Source organism: Populus trichocarpa, chromosome 8 (assembly GCF_000002775.5).
Source record: "Populus trichocarpa isolate Nisqually-1 chromosome 8, P.trichocarpa_v4.1, whole genome shotgun sequence".
Lineage (NCBI taxonomy): Eukaryota > Viridiplantae > Streptophyta > Magnoliopsida > Malpighiales > Salicaceae > Populus > Populus trichocarpa.
Window position 1 is genome coordinate 6,208,150 of NC_037292.2, and position 22,478 is coordinate 6,230,627.

At 35.7% G+C, this 22,478-nt stretch overlaps 3 protein-coding genes and 1 pseudogene across 3 annotated transcripts; 1 reads left to right on the plus strand and 3 right to left on the minus strand.

Annotated features, from left to right (window-relative positions):
- Positions 1-797: 797 nt before the first annotated feature.
- Positions 798-2,995, minus strand: LOC7498224 (S-adenosylmethionine synthase 3-like). Its single transcript, XM_006379635.3, has 2 exons — positions 2,834-2,995; positions 798-2,316 (listed from the first exon to the last, which is right to left on the minus strand). Exon 2 carries the CDS (start codon positions 2,304-2,306, stop codon positions 1,119-1,121), a length of 1,188 nt encoding a protein of 395 aa, XP_006379697.2. The 5' UTR covers positions 2,307-2,316; positions 2,834-2,995; the 3' UTR covers positions 798-1,118.
- A 4,910-nt stretch (positions 2,996-7,905) lies between these two features.
- Positions 7,906-9,867, plus strand: LOC7498225 (autophagy-related protein 8i). Its single transcript, XM_002311325.4, has 5 exons — positions 7,906-8,122; positions 8,224-8,279; positions 9,065-9,117; positions 9,342-9,460; positions 9,548-9,867. Exons 1-5 carry the CDS (start codon positions 8,083-8,085, stop codon positions 9,634-9,636), a joined length of 357 nt encoding a protein of 118 aa, XP_002311361.3. The 5' UTR covers positions 7,906-8,082; the 3' UTR covers positions 9,637-9,867.
- A 1,989-nt stretch (positions 9,868-11,856) lies between these two features.
- On the minus strand, positions 11,857-16,864 carry LOC7498226 (uncharacterized). The gene is made up of 10 exons (XM_024606389.2): positions 16,572-16,864; positions 16,422-16,490; positions 16,228-16,303; positions 16,075-16,140; positions 14,999-15,028; positions 13,632-13,761; positions 13,331-13,500; positions 12,718-13,003; positions 12,271-12,440; positions 11,857-12,107 (listed from the first exon to the last, which is right to left on the minus strand). The coding sequence occupies exons 1-10, from the start codon at positions 16,758-16,760 to the stop codon at positions 11,953-11,955; spliced, it is 1,341 nt and encodes a 446-aa protein (XP_024462157.2). The 5' UTR covers positions 16,761-16,864; the 3' UTR covers positions 11,857-11,952.
- Positions 16,865-19,978: 3,114 nt separating this feature from the next.
- LOC7471082 (uncharacterized) lies at positions 19,979-21,698 on the minus strand (annotated as a pseudogene).
- Positions 21,699-22,478: the final 780 nt, after the last annotated feature.

Here is a 22,478-nt window from a genome sequence, read left to right on the forward strand (position 1 = left end):
TGTGCAAAATCCTAAATTACTTGACTGTCCATGCCGAAACAAGTTCCAATGCATGTAAATCTGACCGAGACAAGCCGGGCCAATGAGAGCCACGTATGGTTCATTTTTCAAAGAGTAAATTATTATCCAACACATATGTTGTTGTCACTGAAATAATTAGTTAATCACTTTGTTTAAAAAAAAACCATACGTTGAGTCTCCATGCTTCATATTTATTTATTATGACTGAAATCTTTCAATTGATTAAACTGTTTTTTTGTCCATAATAGTCGTCATTTGCAATCAAATATTTGACACTCACCTACCATAGATTATTAAATATGATTTTTTTAAAAAAAGATGCAATTTAGAAATTAAAAGAATAATAATAGTGAGCTATAATTTGCTCTTTTCTAAATGCTATAAAAGACTTGAGGCATTTCTAGCTGACCCTGTTTAAAGCAACACTGCAGCTCCATACTAGCAAGCAACAATGTCAAGACTGGCAGGCAAAAACATCTGTAAGCATTGGTCCCGAGAAAACCCAACAAATATAACAAATAATCAAAACTACATCACCTTGTGCTACGATTAAGCTCACAACCACCGCCTCATCAATGACAAGGACAGCAACTCATCAAAGCAATTAAGCATCCACAAAACGGAGAGGCATTCTTTCACCAATCACCGACACATGTTCATGCACAGATGCTGTCAGGTGAGGTCGCGCCATATAAGTAGTCACAGCATATCAGTTTCAAAAGAGACTAACAGTCAGGCATATTATAAACGGACAAGATGATTTGTCACCGGCCAGATTCAACAAAAGCAGCAGCAAGTAAACATTGTATTGAATGGCGAAAAGAATCATATATTGCAGCTCTGCTGCCGTTCCCACTTCCTTACATACATCATTATTAGCTCTTATCTACGCAGCAGTAACGGAAACACATGAGAATACCTCTTTTTTCAACTTGTTCTTTTCTCAGGTAACAATCGAACAACAATCTTCAAAAGAACACGTAAAATGAAGAAAAAATAAAAAGAAGACAGGCTGAAAGGCAATAGGCAAACTCCCATTGTAGAGAGTTGCAGCTAATAGGCAAAATATCCATACATTAGGAACTGATATTGAGACCTTAAGCTTGGACCTTATTGTCCCACTTGAGGGGCTTCACCACCTCCCATGTGAAGTCGGGGTCATCTCTGCCAAAGTGTCCATATGCTGCAGTCTTCAAGAACCTGCTATTGCCACCTCTCTTGAGGTCAAGATTGATGGAAATCATACCAGGTCTGAAATCAAAGCTCTCCTTCACGATCTGAAGGATCTCTTTGTCAGGAATCTTTCCAGTGCCATAAGTGTCTACAAATACTGACAGAGGCTCAGGAACACCAATGGCATAGGAGACCTGAACGATGCACCTCCTAGCAAGCCCACTGGCAACAATACTCTTGGCGGCTTGCCTGACAATGTAAGCTCCACTCCTATCCACCTTGGTTGGGTCTTTTCCAGAGAAGGCACCACCACCATGAGCACCCCATCCACCATAAGTGTCAATAATGATCTTACGCCCGGTGAGACCAGCATCACCATGAGGACCACCAATGACGAAACGGCCAGAAGGGTTAAGATGGAAGATAGTCTTCTCATCCAAGTACTTTTCAGGGATCACGGGCTTGATGACATGCTCCTTGAGATCAGCCGCAATCTCATCATTTGTCACAGTCTCATCATGTTGAGTAGAAATGAGAACAGTGTGGACGCGGATAGGAACCATGGCTCCATTTTCATTGTAGTACTCAACAGTAACTTGGGTTTTTCCATCAGGCCTCAACCATGCGCAAGTTCCATTCTTACGAACCTCAGTGAGGCGAGCACCAAGCTTGGTAGCCAAAACGTGGCTCAAAGGCATCAATTCAGGGGTCTCGTCAGTGGCATAGCCAAACATATGGCCTTGATCACCAGCACCAATCTCTTCCGGTCTCTTGGAGAAATGACCATGTACACCCTGGGCAATATCAGGACTTTGTTGCTCAATGTTAACTAGAACCTTGCAATTGTCGGCATCAAGACCCACATCGGCAGATGTGAATCCAATGTTTCTGCAAGTATCACGCACAATCTTCTCGTAATCTACATCAGCCTTGGTGGTGATCTCGCCAAAAACCATGACCATGTTGGTCTTAGTGCAAGTCTCGCATGCCACCTTGCTGTCAGGGTCTTGCGCCAAGCAAGCATCGAGTACGGCATCAGAGATCTGGTCACAGAGCTTATCTGGGTGTCCCTCATTCACTGATTCAGATGTGAATAGGAAAGTCTCTGCCATTTCTTTCAAGCTGCACATAGCATACAAAAATTCCATCATTAAATTCCTCAAAACACAACCAACACCACACACACACACGCATTAATAATTAATCACTTTATTTTCAATTAATTTGAAGCCTCGGTAGTCCTTAAGCTTCACTAGCCCTCATAAAATCCCTCTCCACGGTATAGACAGGATTCAATCCCGACAAGCTAAACCAACCAGCACCCACCACATAACATGAATTGGTTAAATCTAAGTTCATTAAGAAAAGCATTCTCCCATGACATTAACTATTCAGATCTAAAAAGAAATCACCATTAACAACAGAGGACCACAAGAACAATAACAGATCTAAAATTGGAAATAATGATATGCATGGACATGACAAGTGCAACTGAAACTCAATTTTCAACCTATAAATTCCCAAAAGCTAACCATAGTAACAGCGAATCAAACCCACGAAAATATCCAGATCCAATAACCAAAGAACAAACATGAAAGAATCCAAAGGCCCGGTGACTCAAAAGACAAAAGCTACCGACCTTGAGAGATTAGGGAGAAAGAGTAGAGTTGCTGCTCTGCTTGAAAGAAAATGCTGTTTCCTCTTCTTGTCAAGCTTAGCTATGCAATGCGAGTTCACAACGGAAGGCAGAGGTGCTTATTTATAGGCAGGTGTGGCGTGGCCCCCGAAAACGTAATTTGGACTAGATTCATTCATTTATTTGTCATTTACACCTATTTTGGTGGATCCAATGGCTGATTTTTAGTTATTGTGTTTGATCTCAGCCCTTGGTAGTCCGGCTTTACGCGTCTGCCCATCTTTGATGGGCAGAGATCGTCGGTGGAGAGAGATAAATCACTTATGGTCCCCCATTGTTAAACATTAATTCAATAGTATCCTATTCTCTGTAATACACCAAACTAGGACTTTCTAGTTAATTAAAAAAACACTCAGCATCATTTTTGTTAATTATTTGGAGGTTTAAAATAAAAAAAACCCTTAAATATGACCTTAAAATTTTATAAAAAGTTTTTTGGGAAGAATAGCCATGGCTTCTGCTAGCTTTTTATATTGATTGAGCCCCTCCATCCCTATCTTACTAGCTAGATGATTATCTATAAATTTTAGAGACAATCATTTTCGGTTCGGTTTTTATTAAAAAAAAAAATTAAAACTGTTTTTTTAAAAAAATAAACTGGAATCTATTCAAATCGATCGGTTTCGGTTTGGTTCAGTTATTTTAGAATAAAAACCAGTTCAAACCGGTTTGGCTCGGTTTGACTTTATTTTTTTTGGCTTGGCTCGGTTTTTCCCCGGTTTGGCTCGGGTCTTTTTCGGTTTGGGTTCAATTTGGTTTATTTTTTTCAATTTCAGACCTATAAAACCGAACCGGTCAGTTTTTTAAAAATTCTAATAAGTTTTTTCACGGTTCAGTTTTTTTTTTGTTATTTTTCTGGTTTTTTTAATTTAATCAGTTTTTTAATTTTTTTGTTCACCCATAACCCGTGGTTCTACATGCAATGGTGAAAATTATTGGTGAACTAAAAACAAAAGATTTCATTTGATTAAATATACAAAATAAGGACTCTTTTGGCTAAATGTTTGCGGTTAGAGGGCAAAATCTGAATTTCACACTCTAAAATAGGACGAGTTGCAGCTGTAGAAAAAAGTTACACGTAGGACACACCAACCCCAGGCTGTCGTAAGGGTGGACCACCACTTGGACTTCTTTTTTTTAATTAAAACCCGTGGCTCGGGGGCTCTTCTATTTTGACTCCTGAGCCCACCTTCTAGCCATCTTACCGACCCCTCCCCTATTTTCGCTGTTTTTCGCGAGCCAGTGAAGTTAAGATTTTCAGATTTCCTCGTGTTCTAATAAAAAATAGTTATTATCAAGCGTGAATTATAACTTAATTTCTATGATTTATTAAAATAAACTAATCAATAGTATCTTAATTAATTTTTATCATGTTTAATTTAAGTATATGTTCATTTTATCTCCTTTTTCTCTCCTCTTTCTATTTCTTAACAAAAAAAGTAAATTGAAAATATTATGGAGTAAAGTAAAAAAAAACAGTTATAAATATATCTTAAAAACATGGAAATTAAATATTTAATTTTTAAAACCATGAGAATTGATTGATTGTTTTTTATAAATTACATGAACAAAGTTGTAACAAATTACATGAACAAAGTTGTAACAATCTCTTATTATTATTGTAAGGGTGTTTGACAGTGAGTTTTAACATGTTTTTTTTATCAAAATTAAAAAAAAAATTATTTTAAATTAATTAATTTTAGTGTTTTTTTATCATTTTGATGTTCTGACGTCAACAATAATTTATTTTTAAAAGAATATTAAAAATAATATTTTATTTTTGTTGGTACATGTAAATGTTTTATGTTTTTTCTTCCCAGGTTCAAGTCAAAATATCCAGATTCTAGCAAGATCAGGCATGTTGGATGCCATTATTACAAGTTTGATTATTTTTGTTAAATAATCATCTCAATCTAATAGCTTAAGCTTTTAGGTGAGGTCTCAGGATATGATTTATATTATTCTCTAACACACCCCCTCAAGTGAAAACCCTTTGGACTTGAAACTAGCACATGCTCACTTTACCTTATGCTTAATTTTTATCAAATAAATAGGGATGATGAGATTCGAACTCGTGATCACTTGGTCATCAAGGCTCTGATACCATGTTAAATAATCATCTCAACTCAATAGCTTAAGTTTTTAGGTGAATTTCAGGATATGATTTATATTATTTTCTAACAATTTCTATCGCAATAAATTTTGTGCTGGATTGTGCGTTCTCAATGGTCCAGATGTGCTGTAATTTACTAAAATTTATAGACAATGCAGCAGATAGCAAGGGTGTTTTCATATAAAACAAAAAAAAAACTCCATGCCTGTTTAAGGATATCCCATGGATTAATTGTTTACTCTACTCGGTGTCACAAAATATATAGTATATATGAAATGTAATTTATAGGGTATTTTCATAAAAAGAAATAAAATACTCCAAATTTGTTTACAGGTTGCTATCCAGGATATCCCATGAATTAATTATTAACTCTACTCAGTATCATAGAATATACAGTATATTATCTTTTTCAGTATATCGTGGGAAGATGATGATACTCCACGAAGGGACTTGTTCCTCGCCAATATCATATATATATATATATATAACTGAAAGTCATGGTAAATTAATTTTCTATGCACCTGGATATACTATTATTTAATATAATTACCATTTTATTTTTTTAATAAAAAATTAATGAACTTCTTATTAGAGGTAAATTATTTTTTCTTCATAGTTCATTTGTCATCATGGGCAAGGATAAATTGATCTTTTTCTAATTTAAATATACAGTATAAATATTCTATTACTCTTAAAAACCATTTTTCACTGGAGATTGATAAGAGATAATTTAGTTTGTTTATATTTAAAAAACATGGCGTAAAAATTACATTACTCTTAAAAGTAAAATATTTCAAACCGGCATTAAAGTTCTTTTTTGTATTTTTAAATTGATTTTTAAGTAATTATCAAGTAACTAGGGAATGATTTTACCTTTTGATAAATATAAATATTATTTAAAAATAAAAATGGTTGATTTGTACCTTTCAAGCAGAGCATGATGTATTGTCCCACCTTTAAACACTGTCTTTCATGGCGGCATGAAAGTGTCCTACCATGATCTTTTCGGTGTTGTGGTGTGTGTACACGGCGGCATGGTGGTTGAGTTATATTGGAAAATTTTCTTTTCCTCCATCTTTTTTTCTCTTTTCTCATTGTCAAAATATAAATGTGTTATATTTATTTATTTATTTATTGTATGTAATTTGGTTATCGTTATCTTGATTGTAAATTTTTTTTATCTTTTTTTTTAGTTTTTTTTTCAATTTCATCTCTTATCATTTAATATCATTTAATTTTTATATTAAATCTGGTCCTTATTCTTTTTATTGTTTTTTTACCTTTTTTTCCAATCGAATCTTGTTTTCAATTTCATCCCTCGACGTTTGAATTCAAATTATTTTTATATCAAATTTAGTCTTCAATCTTTTAATTTTCATTTCTTTTGTTTTGAATCCTTTTTTATTGCTTTTTTTTTAATTTCACCCGTCATCATTTTATTGATTTGGAATTTCGCTTTGTTATTTATTAGGGTCTGTCTTCTGTGAGATTAGTCTCAGATACATGACTGGGGTCACAGGTTTTGAAGATTAACACAGGCTAACTTTGGTCTTTTTCTGGGTGTTCTTTTAAAATTATTTTTTTTAATTTTTTAATTTTACATTTGATTTATTGACAATTGGTTTTATGTTTTTTTTTTTTAAATTTTCTTTTTATAAAGTTATCTTAATCATGTGTCCATAGTTACAAGGTTAACAAGTTAACATAGGCTGACTTGAATAATTTTTTTTATTTTAATTAAAAATATTTCAGTTTGCTCTTCCACATTAGATTGTATGATAATCGAGTTTTATAATTTTATTTAGTTTGTTTTCAACAATGTTATCTCAATATCACAATCAGGTTACAGATTTGACATGTCAATCCAATATTTGTGGTTATTTTATTTTTTTTATCTGTATCATTAAGCCTACAAAATTTATTAAATATAGTTAAGTCAATAAATCTTTTATTTTTTTATTTTAAAAAAAATACTTGTGTCACCTTGACTTTTCTTTTTCATTGAAAAAAAATGAGTCAACAATGTAGTGAAATTCTAAAACTTCAACTTCTTCGAAACTCGGCACTAAATCAAATTAAGGGTCAACACTTAAAGTGGATCCATCACCCTAAAAAATTAAAATTATCGAGATAAATAAATATCGGAGCAAAGAATGAACAAGAAGATATCGCCAACGTTCAAAATTGTATATATATATATATATATATATATGACAAGTCTACTTGTGAAGAAGAATCAAATGCTCGGGTGTTAAACATGTAATATAAATCTAATCGAGAGAGAACAAGGACATAATGACTTTCTAATCTTGTCTGGTCTTTCTTGGTGGACGATAGTTTTCCTCGGGGTTGGTGACTTTGAAGTTGGGTTTGGATGCCACGTCCAATCACTCACCAAACTACTAATTTTTATTTTTCTTCTTACATTCTTCCGTTTCTTAAAAAGAAGAAAAAAAAAAACATGAAACAAACGAAAAGAATCAGGTTTCAAATTAATTTTGAAGTATAAGGACTAATTAGTTATTTTTTAAAATTAGAGATAATATTCAATTTATTATGAAAAATTACAAATAGTAATTGTAATCGAATCCCAAATAATGGTTTTTTTTCTTAAAATAAAAATCTAAATAACAACATGAAAAAGCAAATTCATTTACAGTGTTACGATCTAAACCACTGCCCAGAGGATGGTGCACGTACACGAACCGTGGAATCTCAACATAAAGAGACATAGAAGAAGTAGCCTCAAGGTAGGCCTATCCAAGCATCATTTTTTGGGCCTGGCTCAGCTAAGGTAGGCCCAAGTTATGAAGGCCCACCCATTGCCACCGTTCCAGAAACAACGACATAACAACTAGTTGCCGACTTGCCTTGCCGAGCCCTTCGTTAATCTTTGAGACCGACATCTTACGTGTCTTTTCGCAAATAACAGCAACTAACTTACACAACTGTTTATTCTATTTCTAGCTGTCTCCGAACTCTGATTACAATTCGAAGACCACCACCTCCTTTGTCTTCCGAAAACACCATCATCATTTTCAACTCCTCCAAATTGTCTCATCACCAACACAACAAATCCATGGGAAAGGTCAAGTCTTTTAAGCAGGAATCCACATTTGGTTAGCTTCTTTTTCCTTTTTTTTTTGTTTCTCAAAGTTCATATATATCTTGTTGGTTTCGTATTGGTTGATATTGACCCGAGCTTGTCTGTGGTGAATAGATGATAGACTTGGAGAATCAAAGAATATCATTTTCAAATACCCAGATCGAGTTCCTGTAAGTCTCCCCTCTCTTTCTATTATTGTTTTGTATTCCTTTGATTTCGAGCTGTCATTTTGATTGGTTTATGTAATTGTTTCTTTGGTTTTCTTGCTGAAAGTTCAATTTTATTTTTGAGAATTTAGTGGTATATCTGCTTCTTCTTTTTTTCTCTATCTGGGTAGTTTCAGGGGTCCTGTCTTATTTGACAAATAGAATGTGTAGCCCAAGACCTGATCTAGGAGGGGCGGGTTTAGTCTTGGTGAATGAAAGTTAACCCCACCAAAGAAAGAAAAGATAATACAATTGGAATATGAAAACAAACCTGAAAATTCCAATATAGTTGGAAATTCCTCATTTTGATCTGGATGTGCAAGTTTTTCTGCTTATATTGATGTTTCCTGTGGAAAAATATGTTTTCTTGATTGCAACTCGTTATTTCAAGTGTTAATGATGGATTTTTCATAGCTAAGCTGGCTGTTCTCTTAAGGGAATCAAAAGCATCCTTTATGTTTTTGGTGCAGCACATTTGTTGAAGGAATGTAATCATTGCTATTGAATATTGTTGGTTTTAATTGTCTAGTGCAAAAGAAGTATTTTTTAAATTCTGGTTAGAATGATGTACCTTATGCAAGTTACCTAACCTTGCAAACTAAGCCAAAGCATGATTGTTGGGCAAGCTAGGCAAAATCTGACTTCACCAATGTAATTTAAATAGAAATATCAATCTTAGAGTCTTCTTATTTCTTTTTCTTTTTTTAAAAAAAACATCGGAGCTCATCAGTATTTTCTCTGATTTTTAGGTGATTATTGAAAGATATTCAAGGACGGACCTGCCAGAAATGGAAAAGAGAAAGTATGTCTATCTCTTCTCTTTGCATTATACAAAGTTTCAGTTGTTAAATCTGCAAATAAATAAAAGAAAAAACTATCACTGCCATGTTAATCTTACATATATCCATGTTCTGATTTCCAGTCCCGGTGACACTCTTTGAGCTATAGATTCCTTAAGTTCGTAACCAGATTTTTAGCCAGTATATTGTTGTAAGATTCCAATCCTTATTTTTCTCGTTTTTTCAGATACTTGGTTCCCCGAGACATGACTATCGGGCAATTCATCCACATTTTAAGTAGTAGACTAGAGTTAACTCCTGGAAAGGCTCTGTTCATTTTTGTGAAGAACACGTTGCCTCAAACAGGTAAAATTGAACATTTGATTGATCTCGACATTGTAGCTTATACACAGCCTTCTTAGGAACCTGCTAACTTGTGCTATTTATTTACAGCAAGTCAAATGGATTCAATCTATGAATCTTACAAGGACGATGACGGATTTCTGTACATGTGCTACAGCAGCGAAAAAACCTTTGGCTAAGCTGTATCATCCTTTCTCTTGAATACTTCATTTCTGTCTTTGTAAGTATCAAATAATTCTCTGTGGACATGCCTGTATGGCTCAAAGCCAAACCCATGTAAATAAGTGTTCATACGATTCCTTCTGTAAATTATGACGTACTGTAAAGTATATCAAACTAATGCAGGAGTGTTATATGATTCCTTGTGTAAATTATATGACGTTCTGTAAAGTATACCAAACCTTCTTTTAGACTTCTGTGGCCGAATGGATGGACCGTGGCTATTCCTGTGACCAATGCAACCTTCTACTTTACGATTCGTATGGAAACTGCATGAACATAAACATCACCATGTCCTCAACTTTCGCTTGTGGAAAGATTAATGGATAATGTTTTTTTAAATCCAAACATGGTTTGGTAAACAAGAGAATTGCAGTTAACACACGCTGATATCACCAAGAATAAGCGTGTCGTATTAGAAACAGCAATGTACAACATCAAAGTATCGTTTGGTAATGAAATCAAGGTTTAAAACTCTGAAAAAGGGAACATCTGCTGACTGAAAACATCATCGTTTCCCTGGCTCTGGGACAATGCCACCCCTTCATTTTGACCGAACAATTTTGATTGTGATTCAACAATTTCATCTCTGCCATTGCTACCAGAACATCACCAAACTGATGCCAATTGTGTACACTCATGACAGTCCAGTGGAAGGTCTTTGATTCTGCATGAAAGTCTTTGCTAGACTTGTGGTGCTTAACTGCAATCTCATTGCCGAACCGTATTGCTTTCTACAGATGCCTTTCTGATCTGCATCAACTGCAAATTTCTCTTTGATTGCCCTTCCCGGAACATAAAAATTTCTTTCGTCTTTTTGTCATCTGAACAATTTCTCATTGAACTGACATTGTAGGTTGCAAGAAGTTCTTTCTGCTTTGTTGAATCAGGACAGAGTCTAGCCAGATCAGGAACAAGATGACACAAACCAAATTGCTGCCCACAGGCGCCCATTGGACCCAGGCAGAATTCTCTAGATATGCACTTGAAAGTATTATATCTGTCTCCGTCAAATTCTAGAGCAGGCTCCACCGAAGACTGGTTTTCCGTTTGAATCCCTTCCATTGTTTGCCAACGATGGGCTGCTTGAGGGAAACTTGCGCTTCAGCAATGCAGCCATAGGGGGGTAAGAGGAATTGTCAACTGTTCCGGCAACATTTGGAACTGACGATGAACCAGTTGTAGAGGATGAAGAAACGTTAGGCCCAGAAAGTTTCGTATGCACTAAACTTGCATTACTAGATAGCACAGGCTTTTTGCTTACTGCTGGCCCGCTCAGGGCAGTATTTAGACACGCTCCACGGTTATGTGAAGAACGACACCAAGCATAGCTTGGAGAATTAGCAGAGAGCCCTGGTCTATGAAGAACTGAATTCAGAGCCCGAGATGATCTAAGAACCAATACATTTCCCCTAATTCAAGTCTAAGAACCCTAATATATAATTCAACATCAAAACATTAATTCATAATCGAATTTGAAATGATTTATAGGACCATGTTTAGAACACCTTACCCGGTAAGAATCAAGGTTTCGATCTTTAACCAATCAAAAATTTTCGACTCTTTTTTTGTTTTCAAATGACAGCCAACCCTCCCTCTTCTCTTCTTGTTTAAATTTTATTGTTAATTCCTTGTCCACAAGTGTTTATTCTATTTATAAACCCTTAATCTTGGATGAGTTCTTGAAATTTTGGTATCTCTCTTGATTTGGCAAGAACAAATTCAAAAACTCCTTTTTTTTTCTCGTTATGGTTGCTGCTGATTTTTGGTTAGGAGAGGAGTATTTATACTCCATAATTTCTCATATTTTCACTTAAACTCTATTTCCTTTAAGTGTATTATTTTTGTCCCCACATCTTTTTCTTCTTATAATTTAGCTATACTTCTTTTCATTTCTTATAATTCCACCCAATATTATCAAAAACGCGTTTTGACTCGTAAAATCGTACGACTGTATTTTTAAATACACTCTAAGTAATGTTAATTTTGAGTTTTTTTGGTATGAAAATTTTGTTTGGAATTTATAAATACAAAATATTGATGGGTTTTTTTGTGAAAAAAATTGGGTGATTATCCCAAAAAAAAAATAGTGATAAACCTTTATGTATACCTACCTTTTTTTTTACCAAAGTATGCTACGAATAGTACTGTTAACGAACTATGGTGCACAACAGCAGAAGTGTTTAAAATCACCCTTGCCATTAATAAAGTCGATGAAATTCTTGACATGATTTTCATTACATTTCTTATTGAAAATAAAAAAAATAAAATTATAACTAAAATGGAGAACTAATTCCAAGTACATTGACCTCTGCTTCAATTATGCAAATGTCCTTAATAACATAGGCATTGTTTGGCTGATAAATATAATCCAGGGAAACATATCTTGTCCATCCACTTTCTGATCTTGAGGCACCAAACCAGTGTTTAGCTGCAAGAAGAAGAAACAATCTCAACTATTTTTTTTTTCATTGACAGAAAAAGGGGGGGGGGGGGGGGGGGGGAATCCAAGAATCTCCTCTGATGCATAATCTTCCAGGCAAACATGTGGGGTTGTCATGTTAAACCGGCAAAAAGATCATTTGTGTTCTTACCTTTAGCAGAAAGGTCTAACTTCCTATCCTTGACTTGATTTACAATGCGCAGGGTGTAATCCGCATATAGTCTGCAACCAGCAGGGAGGGTTTCCAAATCCACAGCCAAGTACAGAGAAAGATGGGTGCCCATTCCAAAATCTTTTCCCTTAGGATAGAGCAGTATCTTCCTGAAACAACCAGTACAGGTAAAATTTAAAAGAAAAGAAATTCAAAACTGACTAAACACTAATAGAAGAAAAGAATATATGAGAAGGTAAATTTTTTATAATCGTGTAAATAAATTTTCATCCCGAAAAGAATAACCAAGCAGGTTTGCTTATACAATGGTAAATTTCGTTCTGACCACCAACGAATTGTTAATGTAAGATAAACATTGGCCTCATAAAGCATATCCAAAACACGTTTTAATCAAGATTACAGACTAAAATTATAAAATAAATATACCATTTTTCACTTGCCGAGCTGAATGTTTGTGATTCTTGACGTTTTTCATCCAACTTCAAAAAGTTTTCGATCTTCCAAGTGTGCTTGAAAGCAGCAGTAGGTTGCTTTATCATTGATAAAACCTCTCCTTTGCCTCTGCTTCTTTCTCTACGGACAAATACTTCTGCTCCAAGCACACAAGTGTCTTCCAGAAGGAATCCGTAACGAGAATCATTAAATGTTGAAAGCTGAATGAATTGATCAAAACCCCATTCAAGCTTCAATCCATGAAAACGTCTTTCCTGTCCTGCTGCATCTGTCCTTGGCAACAAGGCCGAAACATTAGAGAGGGGCATCACTTTCTCTCGAGTTAGACTAAATTACTCAAGTAGTGATGGAAGAAAACCATTGCAAGTAAATCGTGCCGGTATCCTTGGCAACAAGGCCGAAACATTAGAGGGGGCCATCACTTTCTCTCGAGTTGAACTAAATTACTCAAGTGATGGAAGAAAACTATTGCATGTAAATATTTCTTGCACCCAACTTTGGTGATGCTATAAACATTAAAACAAAAACTGCAACTAATGATAATAGCTTGAGGATCTAGTGCAAAGTAATGATTTAGAAAACATGCCTTGAATTACCAAGTAGCTGTCCTTGTTTTGGTCAAGCAAAAACAACCGGAAAATCACATGGACCTCCCAACCAAGTGGAAGAGAACTGGCGTCAACCTTTGCTAAATAGAGAGAGATGTAATCTTTTACATTCCTGCTCTTGTTTCCACTTGGATAAAGAACCAATTTCCTTGCAATGCAAACATAGGAGGAAATAAAAAATGAAAACTGTACTGCTAAGGGTATCTCCCAACAAAACATGACAGCAGTTGGGGATGGCAAGACAATGAGAGATACATTTTTACTAAAAATAAAATGTACCATGTATAGCCTCCAGCTTCAAAAACCCCTGTTTCATATTTCTCCACCGCATTTTTTGCAAGTAACGAAAATAACTCTATTTTAACTGTGTAATGGACGGGTGATGCATCTGATATGGATGCTACAGCACCTGAAAAAGGAAATGATATCAGCACATACAAGTTTGATCACTCTTTGGTTTGGTTATTAGAGAAAATTTGATCATTAGACAAACAGGCTGAGTGTTAGAGGGAGAGCTGCGTACGGAAGAAAGGGTAAGCTCACAGACAATAATCTCGGCAGTTATCAGAAGAGAAAAAGTTAGGTCACGGAACACGATGTTAGTCGATTAGAGAAAAAGGGAAGGATAGGGGGAAATACCAGGAGGGGGAGAAATATTGCTGAGAACTTCTGTCATGACGGTGACAATATCTTTCCTGGCAACAAAATCCACTAAACGATGTGCAGGATAGTGGGGAATAATAATAAAAAAACATTTGTTCCCCTATTTGTAAGAAAATCAAGAGAAAGTAATTATTCGAAACTTTTAGAAGTTGTTTTAGGATATCATTATTCTCTGCTAGAATAAAGATTACTTTTCGAAACAGGAAACAGAATCGATTCTCTGCTTGCAGATGCAAAACACGTCTATTAAAAATACCATGCATTATTTCCTTGCAAACCGCAATCTTACAAAGCTTAAACACAACGATATGCTTGTGCAACCAAGTACATTCGCGGGGGCAATGACTGAATCTTTAGCAGTAGGAAAACCTCAGAAGGAAATCCATGGCATTCGACTAAAATATGCTTTTATGCCCGTGAAAATTTTCTTTTCTTTTCTTTTTCATTGAGATACGCATATATTTACTTGCCTCAAACAAACACGTTAATAAATTGGATGGCTAAAGAACCTTAAGAATTTAAGTGATTAGAAGTTCTCACACAGGTAAATAAGATAGAAAACACCGTAGAAATTATTTTTTAAAATTTTTATCTTTAATATTAATATATGAAAACAATTTAAAAATATAAAAAAATCAATTAATTTGAGTCTAAAACCACAATGGACTATTAAACTGCAATTTTTGCATTGCATTGTAGTAATATCAATATTTAGTAAGCCAAAAATGCAGGCACGATGACTATAGAAACAAAAAACAAGAAGCAGAGTCTACATTTACAAGATCTAAACAAGGTGAGCGAGTTAAAATTTGATGTTCCCCATTCAATAGCATTTGGATTTCAATCCGCGGAAAAACACTAGAGTTCGTATCACCAAAGCTCGTAATATAGGTAAAAAAACTGCAGCACAGAACCATACAAGTCAATCCACTGTGCTCATATTCTGTCTTTCTGAAATTATACGAAATTGGAATTCTCTCGACCCGCTTTTTGACTATTCAATCTCAGTAGCCATACATGGTAGTAGATAAAAGTTTTAACATTCTTTAACAGTAAAATTGAGTTAAGACTCTGACTTGACCTATAATCTGATCTACACTGCCATATTATGCAATAAGAACCAAAGATATGCTTCTTTTCGCATGGTAGCATCTCCCTTGCTCTTTGCTATGAGGATGTTCCTTTGGATTTTGGCGTTGCATACCCCAAATGTATTAGCTTCTCAACCAATTTTTTCTCAGCATTTGCCTAACAACCCAAAAGAACAACAAAATTAAAAAGGGAAAGAAAAAACAATGAGAACTTTTGGTATGCTAACTCGTGAATGTACTCAAGTCACAAAGATCACTATTTAGTCAAGATCAACAAATATCGATCACTTAACAATGCAGATAATAAGGAAAACATGGAAGTCCAAGAATTAACTTACTTATTTTGAGATTCCTTTTACATTCAAAATGCTGGTATATCTTTTTTTGGAAATACCCAGCATCATTTCTCTAAGAATACCAGATTAGAATTCCCTAAATTTCTCCAAATTATTTTCAATAACATGCAGTTCCCAGGCTACCATAACTGGAAATAATAGACTTTAGCCCTTTTATTGCCAAGTAACTTTTTAGGTTCAGCATCAGTTTAACCTTTTCTTCCTTGTGTAATAGTGTAATAGTCATGCTTCAGAAGTCATCGTGTAGAAATTTCCATGAATTTTACAAATAACATCACCCAGACTTTGTCAGCTATCAAAATTGCTTTTCAGATAATATTTCATTCATGTTTAACCATCAATCTCTCCTCACTGAATACAATCTCGATTGAACTCTTTTGTCTTGTACAGTTTTATATCAAACCCATCAGATACCAGACACCCCTATATAATAATGTTACTTTTCTCGAGATGTCAATGGTATAATATTTTCATAACTACTTATCTGCAGCTATTCTCATGAGCATTGCATATGGCCATTGCTACGAGAGAGATGCAACCAGGATTCTAGTGCATAAGCACATGCTTGTGTGCGTGCTTGCGCACGAGAAAGAGAAGGGGAGAGAGAGCAGACCTCAAGCAAGGGACTGTTCTTAGGAATGTTAGAAGCCAACATTATATTTAGTCCAGTCTTCAACACTACAAAAAAAAAAAAAAACCCAGAATTTCTCAGCTGATCAATCCCATAACCATCAAACTTTCATTCCATAACATAATAGTACCTACCTAATCGTCGAGCAATGCCAGTTCCTGAATTGTCAGAATTTCCTCCGAGTACACAAGTCACACTTGCCGTATTATTCTACAAACACATCACCAAACCAAAATTAACTACGCAACAACACAATCAATCAAGAATTAATAGTAATAGAAAAAACCTCGCTAAAATTGAAAAAAATAATAAAAGAAAAAATACTTACAGGGCGAGTGGATGCAGCAGCATACAAGTGACCTAATTTACCAGAGTTGCAACCAATCCATGCATATATCTACGATCAATTTAACAAAAAGGGGACTTAGTTAGTCAACTAAAAAATATTCAAGTAACGATGAACTAATTAATTGATTACCTGTTTGCCAAGATGGATAATCTGGAGGTGAAGGGTTACGTCATCGACGACCTCCGTGAAGCAAGTGACCTCCACGCCGTTACCAGAAGCAGCGTCGTTTCGGCTAGACGATGAGGGTTGTTGTTGTACATTGAGGTTTTCCATGGAGGTCTTTAGCACTTCTAAATTACTATTATCTTCACTAGCCATTGCGTCCACACCGCACCACACCACAGACGGAAAGAGGGAGAACGCTCTTGATTCTTTTAAGATTTTAAAGTGGGACTAGATGACCCGTCGCTCAATTCATTAAATTAAAACCCATTTCATTTTGTAGGGTTTTTCATCTTTTTCTTCGTCCAACAGAGGTTAGTATCGCTCCGCCAGTAGATACGTGCCACGTCATCCGCCTTTTGTTTTCAGTTTTAAAATTTTAGTAGAGAGAAGGGAAACCTTAATTCGGTCCGTATTATCACCATTCTCAACGGTCCATTACTCCTGACAGTTGAAATATTTTGTTCCATTTTCATAAGATATAGTTCAGTGTTTTCACAGGATGTGCGAAAATAAAGCCTTTATATGTACTTAGATGTTTTTGCAGTTAAATTTGTTTTTTAAAATGTTCTTGGAAGTATTGTTATTATTATTTTAATGTGATGGTATTAAAAATTAAAAAATATTATTTTGATATATTTTTAATTAAAAATATTTTTGTAAAAACAGTCAAGTTATAATAATTTTTATTTTATTACACCAACTTATATAAAGAAAAAGTGGGAAAATTAAGTTTTTTTTTTTTTTGGATAAATTAAATCTCATTTTCATATTTTAAATAGTAGCATCTAGAATTATTCTTAGCCAGACGTGCATATTTCTGAAAAAAAGAACAGGTGTGGTCATAGGATTGTTTTTTCTCTTAACAATCCTATTCGCATTGCTTGTTTAAGTGTTCGTATTGAAAAAAAGGAAAAAATGAAATTAATATCAAGCACGATAAAAAATTAATTTGATGATCAAAGCAAGTGTGAGGAATTAACTTGAAAGAAACCCAATTACAAACAAAGGATAACCCAACTAAAATAAATGGGAATAATTGGCACAATATAAATCATATTAAAATATGATGATCCTAAGATAGATCACGTCAAATAAAATTTAAACAAGCAATCAATCAACGATCCTAAACCACGCAGCGGAAGTGGAGGGACCAGATACTTAGGTTAACGTACCAGCTGATTTAGCATCATGTTGGGGACATAGAGGAATCGCTGGATACTTGGCTGAAGCATTTTTAATTAGTAGCCATCCTTCATCATTGAATATTAACCAAGATGAGATGGATAGTACTGCTGCTGCAACTATTGCAGCAGTGAAGGCAACTGATATCGCAGAACAAGTTGCCTCTTAATTTGTCGAGTAAGGAAGAAGATGAACAACTTTCCTTGAAAGGGTCTCTGGCTGCTGTCAGAAAATCAGCTCGTGCAGCAGCTCTCATTCAAGCTGTGCCTATCGAGCCAGTTCTTTCCGTCAAAGACAAACAAAGAGCAGCAATGATATTTCTGAAGTTTCACTTGGCCTAGCTGCCCTTGGTTCTTTGAACATGGTTCAAAACAGAGGTCACTTCGAAGATTATTAACATTCTGCAGCTGGAAGAATCCAGCAAAAGTTTCATGGATGGAAGGGAAGGGAAGATTTTTTGAAGATACGCAATCGAATTGTAAAAATTCAGGTGCTTCAATAAAGTGTTTTCTCATGCCATGTGCGTTACACAAATCACAATAAATGGCTTGCCGTGTGAGTATCATCGTTTAGGGAGAGGATATGAAGTTAGATGCTGTGATTAAAAGCGGAGATTTCCAAAATAGAAGTTAATTTTCAGTTTATCTTGACCTGTTCCTAGAATGTGCTTGTCTGAGTTGTTAGAACCAGATGTAACTTTTTCCAGATGAATTGTAGTTCTCTTGAAGCTTTTGATGTTCACGGTGGTTGCTTTTTCCTACTAGATCTCTAGAACTTTTCTGTTTCTATTTCTTTTTGTGTTTTTCCCCTTATAAAAGCATATTGAACTGTCAGCTTAAGTGTAGTTGCGATGTTTAAGAAATGCAAATGCTGATTCAATTTGGTGATTGCCTTCAGGCTCATGTGAGGGGACATCAAGTTCGAAAGCAATACAAAAGGGTAGTTTGGTCAGTTGGCATTATCGAAAAGGCAATATTGCGTTGGAGGCGGAAACGTACTGGTTTGCGGTGATTTCAGTTGCAAAAGACACTTGGAGATGTTAAACTAGAAACTGAGAAAGCAGATGAATATGATTTTCTGCAAATAAGCCGCAAGCAGAAATTTGCCGGAGTTGAAAAGGCAAATAAATAATTGATATTGTAATTTAAATAATCTACTTTATATAAATAATTAATCTAACTATCTCAAAAAAATCAATGTAGCAATTACGAGAATCAAGTCAGCTTAACGTAGCAAAAACAAGATTGTTTGTTACGAGAAAAACCCTACTCGGAACTCGGAAATGTAATTCCGAGGACTTTGACACTAAGATTAGAGATTATTCTTACCACAAAGCATCATTGGCGAAAAAGAATAGAAGTGATTAGCATAACTCTTTGTTCAATTATAACGACAACATCAATGATAGGAATGATTATAACCAGCAAATCTTGTTCGCGAATCACAAATTGATCCTGGTAACCTAGGAGCGCTATCGCTGTCAAATTGACATTGAGGGAAATCGAACAGTAAGAAGGTAGCATTAATCATGTTTAGTTGCTCATGGATCCAGATATTCTGAGCAGAAATCCACATTCAAAGGGATAATCCAACGTCTTAAAGCGCCCGTCCTGGAGTGAGCTGAACAAAAAGGTGGGCTTTGAATTCAAAGATTGACGATGACACCAAATGATATGATGCAGGGTGCAAAACATCATATGGGCAACGAAGATGAAAGCCATTAGTCATAAATGGAGAGAGGGAAACTTTATCTGTGTAGTGGAAAATGAGCTTTTCCACCGAGATACACACGGACGATCTTCGCTGCATATCTTGCAAAGGGGCAGGGTTGCTTGGTCACACATGCTTCATTACTTTTGTTTTCTCTACTGGTATTTTGCCTGTTTGCGGGACAATTCATTCCCATATGCTACATTTAAAGGCCATTGACATCATTATTCCCGTGAGGATAACTACTTACTAATCTCGGCATTCTTCAAACAGCCGGTAAATTTTCTTTGTAGGTGGGCCTCGAGAATGGATGGGCTAAATCGGTAAAGCCTGGCCCAGTTATACAAGAAACAGGTAAAGCCTATAGGATGATGAAACACACAGAAAAGAGCAAAGAGCGAGCCCCGGACCAGCTAATTTTTTGGATCACAGGATTTTATATATATATAAAAGAGGCGTTAAAAGAGATAAGAAAAAAATTACAGAAAAACTTTCTATTGAAATGCACAAGAACAAATTTCAGCGATTCTCGTTCTCATGACATTGATCTAACAAGAAATCCACATATATTCCTCATAAACTCGAACTTTAATAATTATTATCCTTTGCTGGCATTAACAATTTTCAGCTTCAAATCCGAGCCAGCAATTTAGTACGCGACACATTCTTCTGAAACTCGGGCTCTCAGCGAGGGCTGGCACTTCACGGGACGTCGGATTTGAACAGGATATTATAAACACCATCACAGTTAATCAATGTCGGGTTATTTACAATGGCCATTGGATGCGAACGCCATTTTTTTTTCTGAAAGTATCTTCCTGCTGTTTTCTTTGCTAAATCAAAAGAAACTTTCGTTGTTAAAAGAAATTCAGTACATTTTCTCAAATTCGTTTGGCCATATTACAAGTTCTCTCTGCTTCCAAGTCCCACAACTTCAGCTAAAACAGATGAAATAAATAGGAGGGAAAATGGTGAGATATAGAAATGATTTACAATACAATCATGATCATCAAATCACTGGTAACGAACTCAAAACAAGTAAAATTGCAACATTGAAGAACGTCCACGGAGAATGGCTGCTTCTATGATCACCTGCTGTAAGACTGCCTCCAGCTGAAACAGAACACAAAACAGAAAACTTAGCCAGCAGACTTCAGTGCTAACCACATGTAATAAGTTTCTTCGACCCAAATTAACCTCTCTAGCGGCACTTGACAAGCAAATATTAAATAATTCTTACCACATTCTCTAGTATAATTTGAAGAGCTCGAGCACAGACACATCATTCCTTCTGTCTCAGTATCATACCCACAAGTCCCACCAGATTGGGAGCACCGTTCACAACCAGTTTCAGGCACACTATAAGAAAGTTTGATCCCATAAACCCAATCCGAAGGTACAATACCCATCAAACTATCAGTATTAATCACAGTAGTATAATGCGTGCAGTCCAAAATATTCATGCTCATAAACTTCACAGTATCATATCCCGTAAAACAACAGGGTGGAGAACTATTAGTTAACAAATGGAAAACTCTAAAAGCATTGCACGCGCCATATAATTCATCACAAGAGTGACCAGAGAAGCTGAAACAAAGGTTTTTGTAATGGTTAAGTACCGGAGAGTCGATGGAGCAATTAAGAAGAGCAAAAACAGTGTCTGGCGTTGGAGAGATAGTAACAGATTGAATGTCTGTCATGATAAAATCATGATGGGGTTGTAGAATGGAGCAGGTTGACATAGCAGGATCATATATAGTCATTGTTTTTTTGTCATAATCTATGTGTTGGACCTTGTAATCACCCGAAGGGGTTAAAAAAAACAAGTCAGTGCTGCAGTTCAGCATGTGCCGAAACTGTGGTGCGCCGCACCCATCATCGATGCCGAAGGGATAGTTTATGGCAATGCTGCCACAGGAGGTTCTGCAGGGAGTGAGAGAAAGGGTTGGTGGTGGTTGAAGTGTTAGGATTATGAACATGGACAGCTTGAAAGTGATGAGCGGTGCCATTGTGGAATGCATACTTGGCTTTCTTTGCAAACCAAGAAATTCATAGGGGCAAGAGGTTTTTATTGAGAAGTGCTAGTCTGCGAGGCTAACAGAGGAAAGGGCAATTTCGGTGATAGAAACTCAGAAAGATCAGTGACTTTAGCACCACATCGATTTTAGCGAAAGGAAGGCACAGTCACTGGCAATCTGTCCATAATTTTCTCTACCAGCTGGGGTGGGATGGAAGGCTTTTTGACCGTTAATAATGAGACAGCCTGTGCTGGGATCCACCAGTTGAAATTTGAGGAAAAGATGGCTCGTCTTTTTCAAACATAGCGGCCCTGTGTACGAAGTGAACTCAGCTTGAAAAATGTGCATAAGTCGAATGCATGGTCAAATTTATCATGATGTCGAGTTATCTTAGCAAGTGAATACTGAAGATTCATCATTTGAATACTTGTATTTCATCAGATAAATACATATATTATCTCGTGATGACATGATTGAAAGTGACTACTTAAGAGTGCAAAGATAAAAGAAACCAAAAATTGACTCCTTGAAAGAGCATTTGCATTCTTAGTTTTTTCTGGACTTCAACTTTTACCTCCTAAAAAAACTGGTTAATGAAGCGTTTTCGAAGAGGTTGGAACTAGAAAAAAGTATGTCACTGCACACGATAAAACAGTTAACCTAACTATTACACGACGATGAGATTTTTCCCGATTAATATGGATTTAATGCTCGAGCCCAAATTGATGCCGGCCTGGAATTTTTAGCGAGTAATGCCCTACGTAAGGTTATGAAACAACGTGTAGAGGGGTGGATGGGGTAAATGGTAAATTTCTTGAAAATTGATTGATAAACTAGATTGAAAGGGCAATTCGAAGTTAATTCTTTCGGAAATTCGTGGTCAGCTTGGAGTCAGGGATAACAGGATAGTATTTGGAAGGGAAATGGCAGAAAGGGCGAGTCAATCGTCAGGGGAAGAACT

Coding starts and splice junctions, on each gene's coding strand:
- LOC7498225 (XM_002311325.4), top strand. CDS start 8,083: ATGGGAAAGGTCAAGTCTTTTAAGCAGGAATCCACATTTG. Junction 8,280..9,064: donor AATACCCAGATCGAGTTCCT/GTAAGTCTCCCC, acceptor TCTGATTTTTAG/GTGATTATTGAAAGATATTC. Junction 9,461..9,547: donor GAACACGTTGCCTCAAACAG/GTAAAATTGAAC, acceptor ATTTATTTACAG/CAAGTCAAATGGATTCAATC.
- LOC7498226 (XM_024606389.2), bottom strand. CDS start 16,760: ATGGCTAGTGAAGATAATAGTAATTTAGAAGTGCTAAAGACCTCCATG. Junction 16,141..16,227: donor TGGCATTGCTCGACGATTAG/GTAGGTACTATT, acceptor TTTTTTTTGTAG/TGTTGAAGACTGGACTAAAT. Junction 12,441..12,717: donor AGCTCGGCAAGTGAAAAATG/GTATATTTATTT, acceptor TGGTTGTTTCAG/GAAGATACTGCTCTATCCTA.
- LOC7498224 (XM_006379635.3), bottom strand. CDS start 2,306: ATGGCAGAGACTTTCCTATTCACATCTGAATCAGTGAATGAGGGACAC.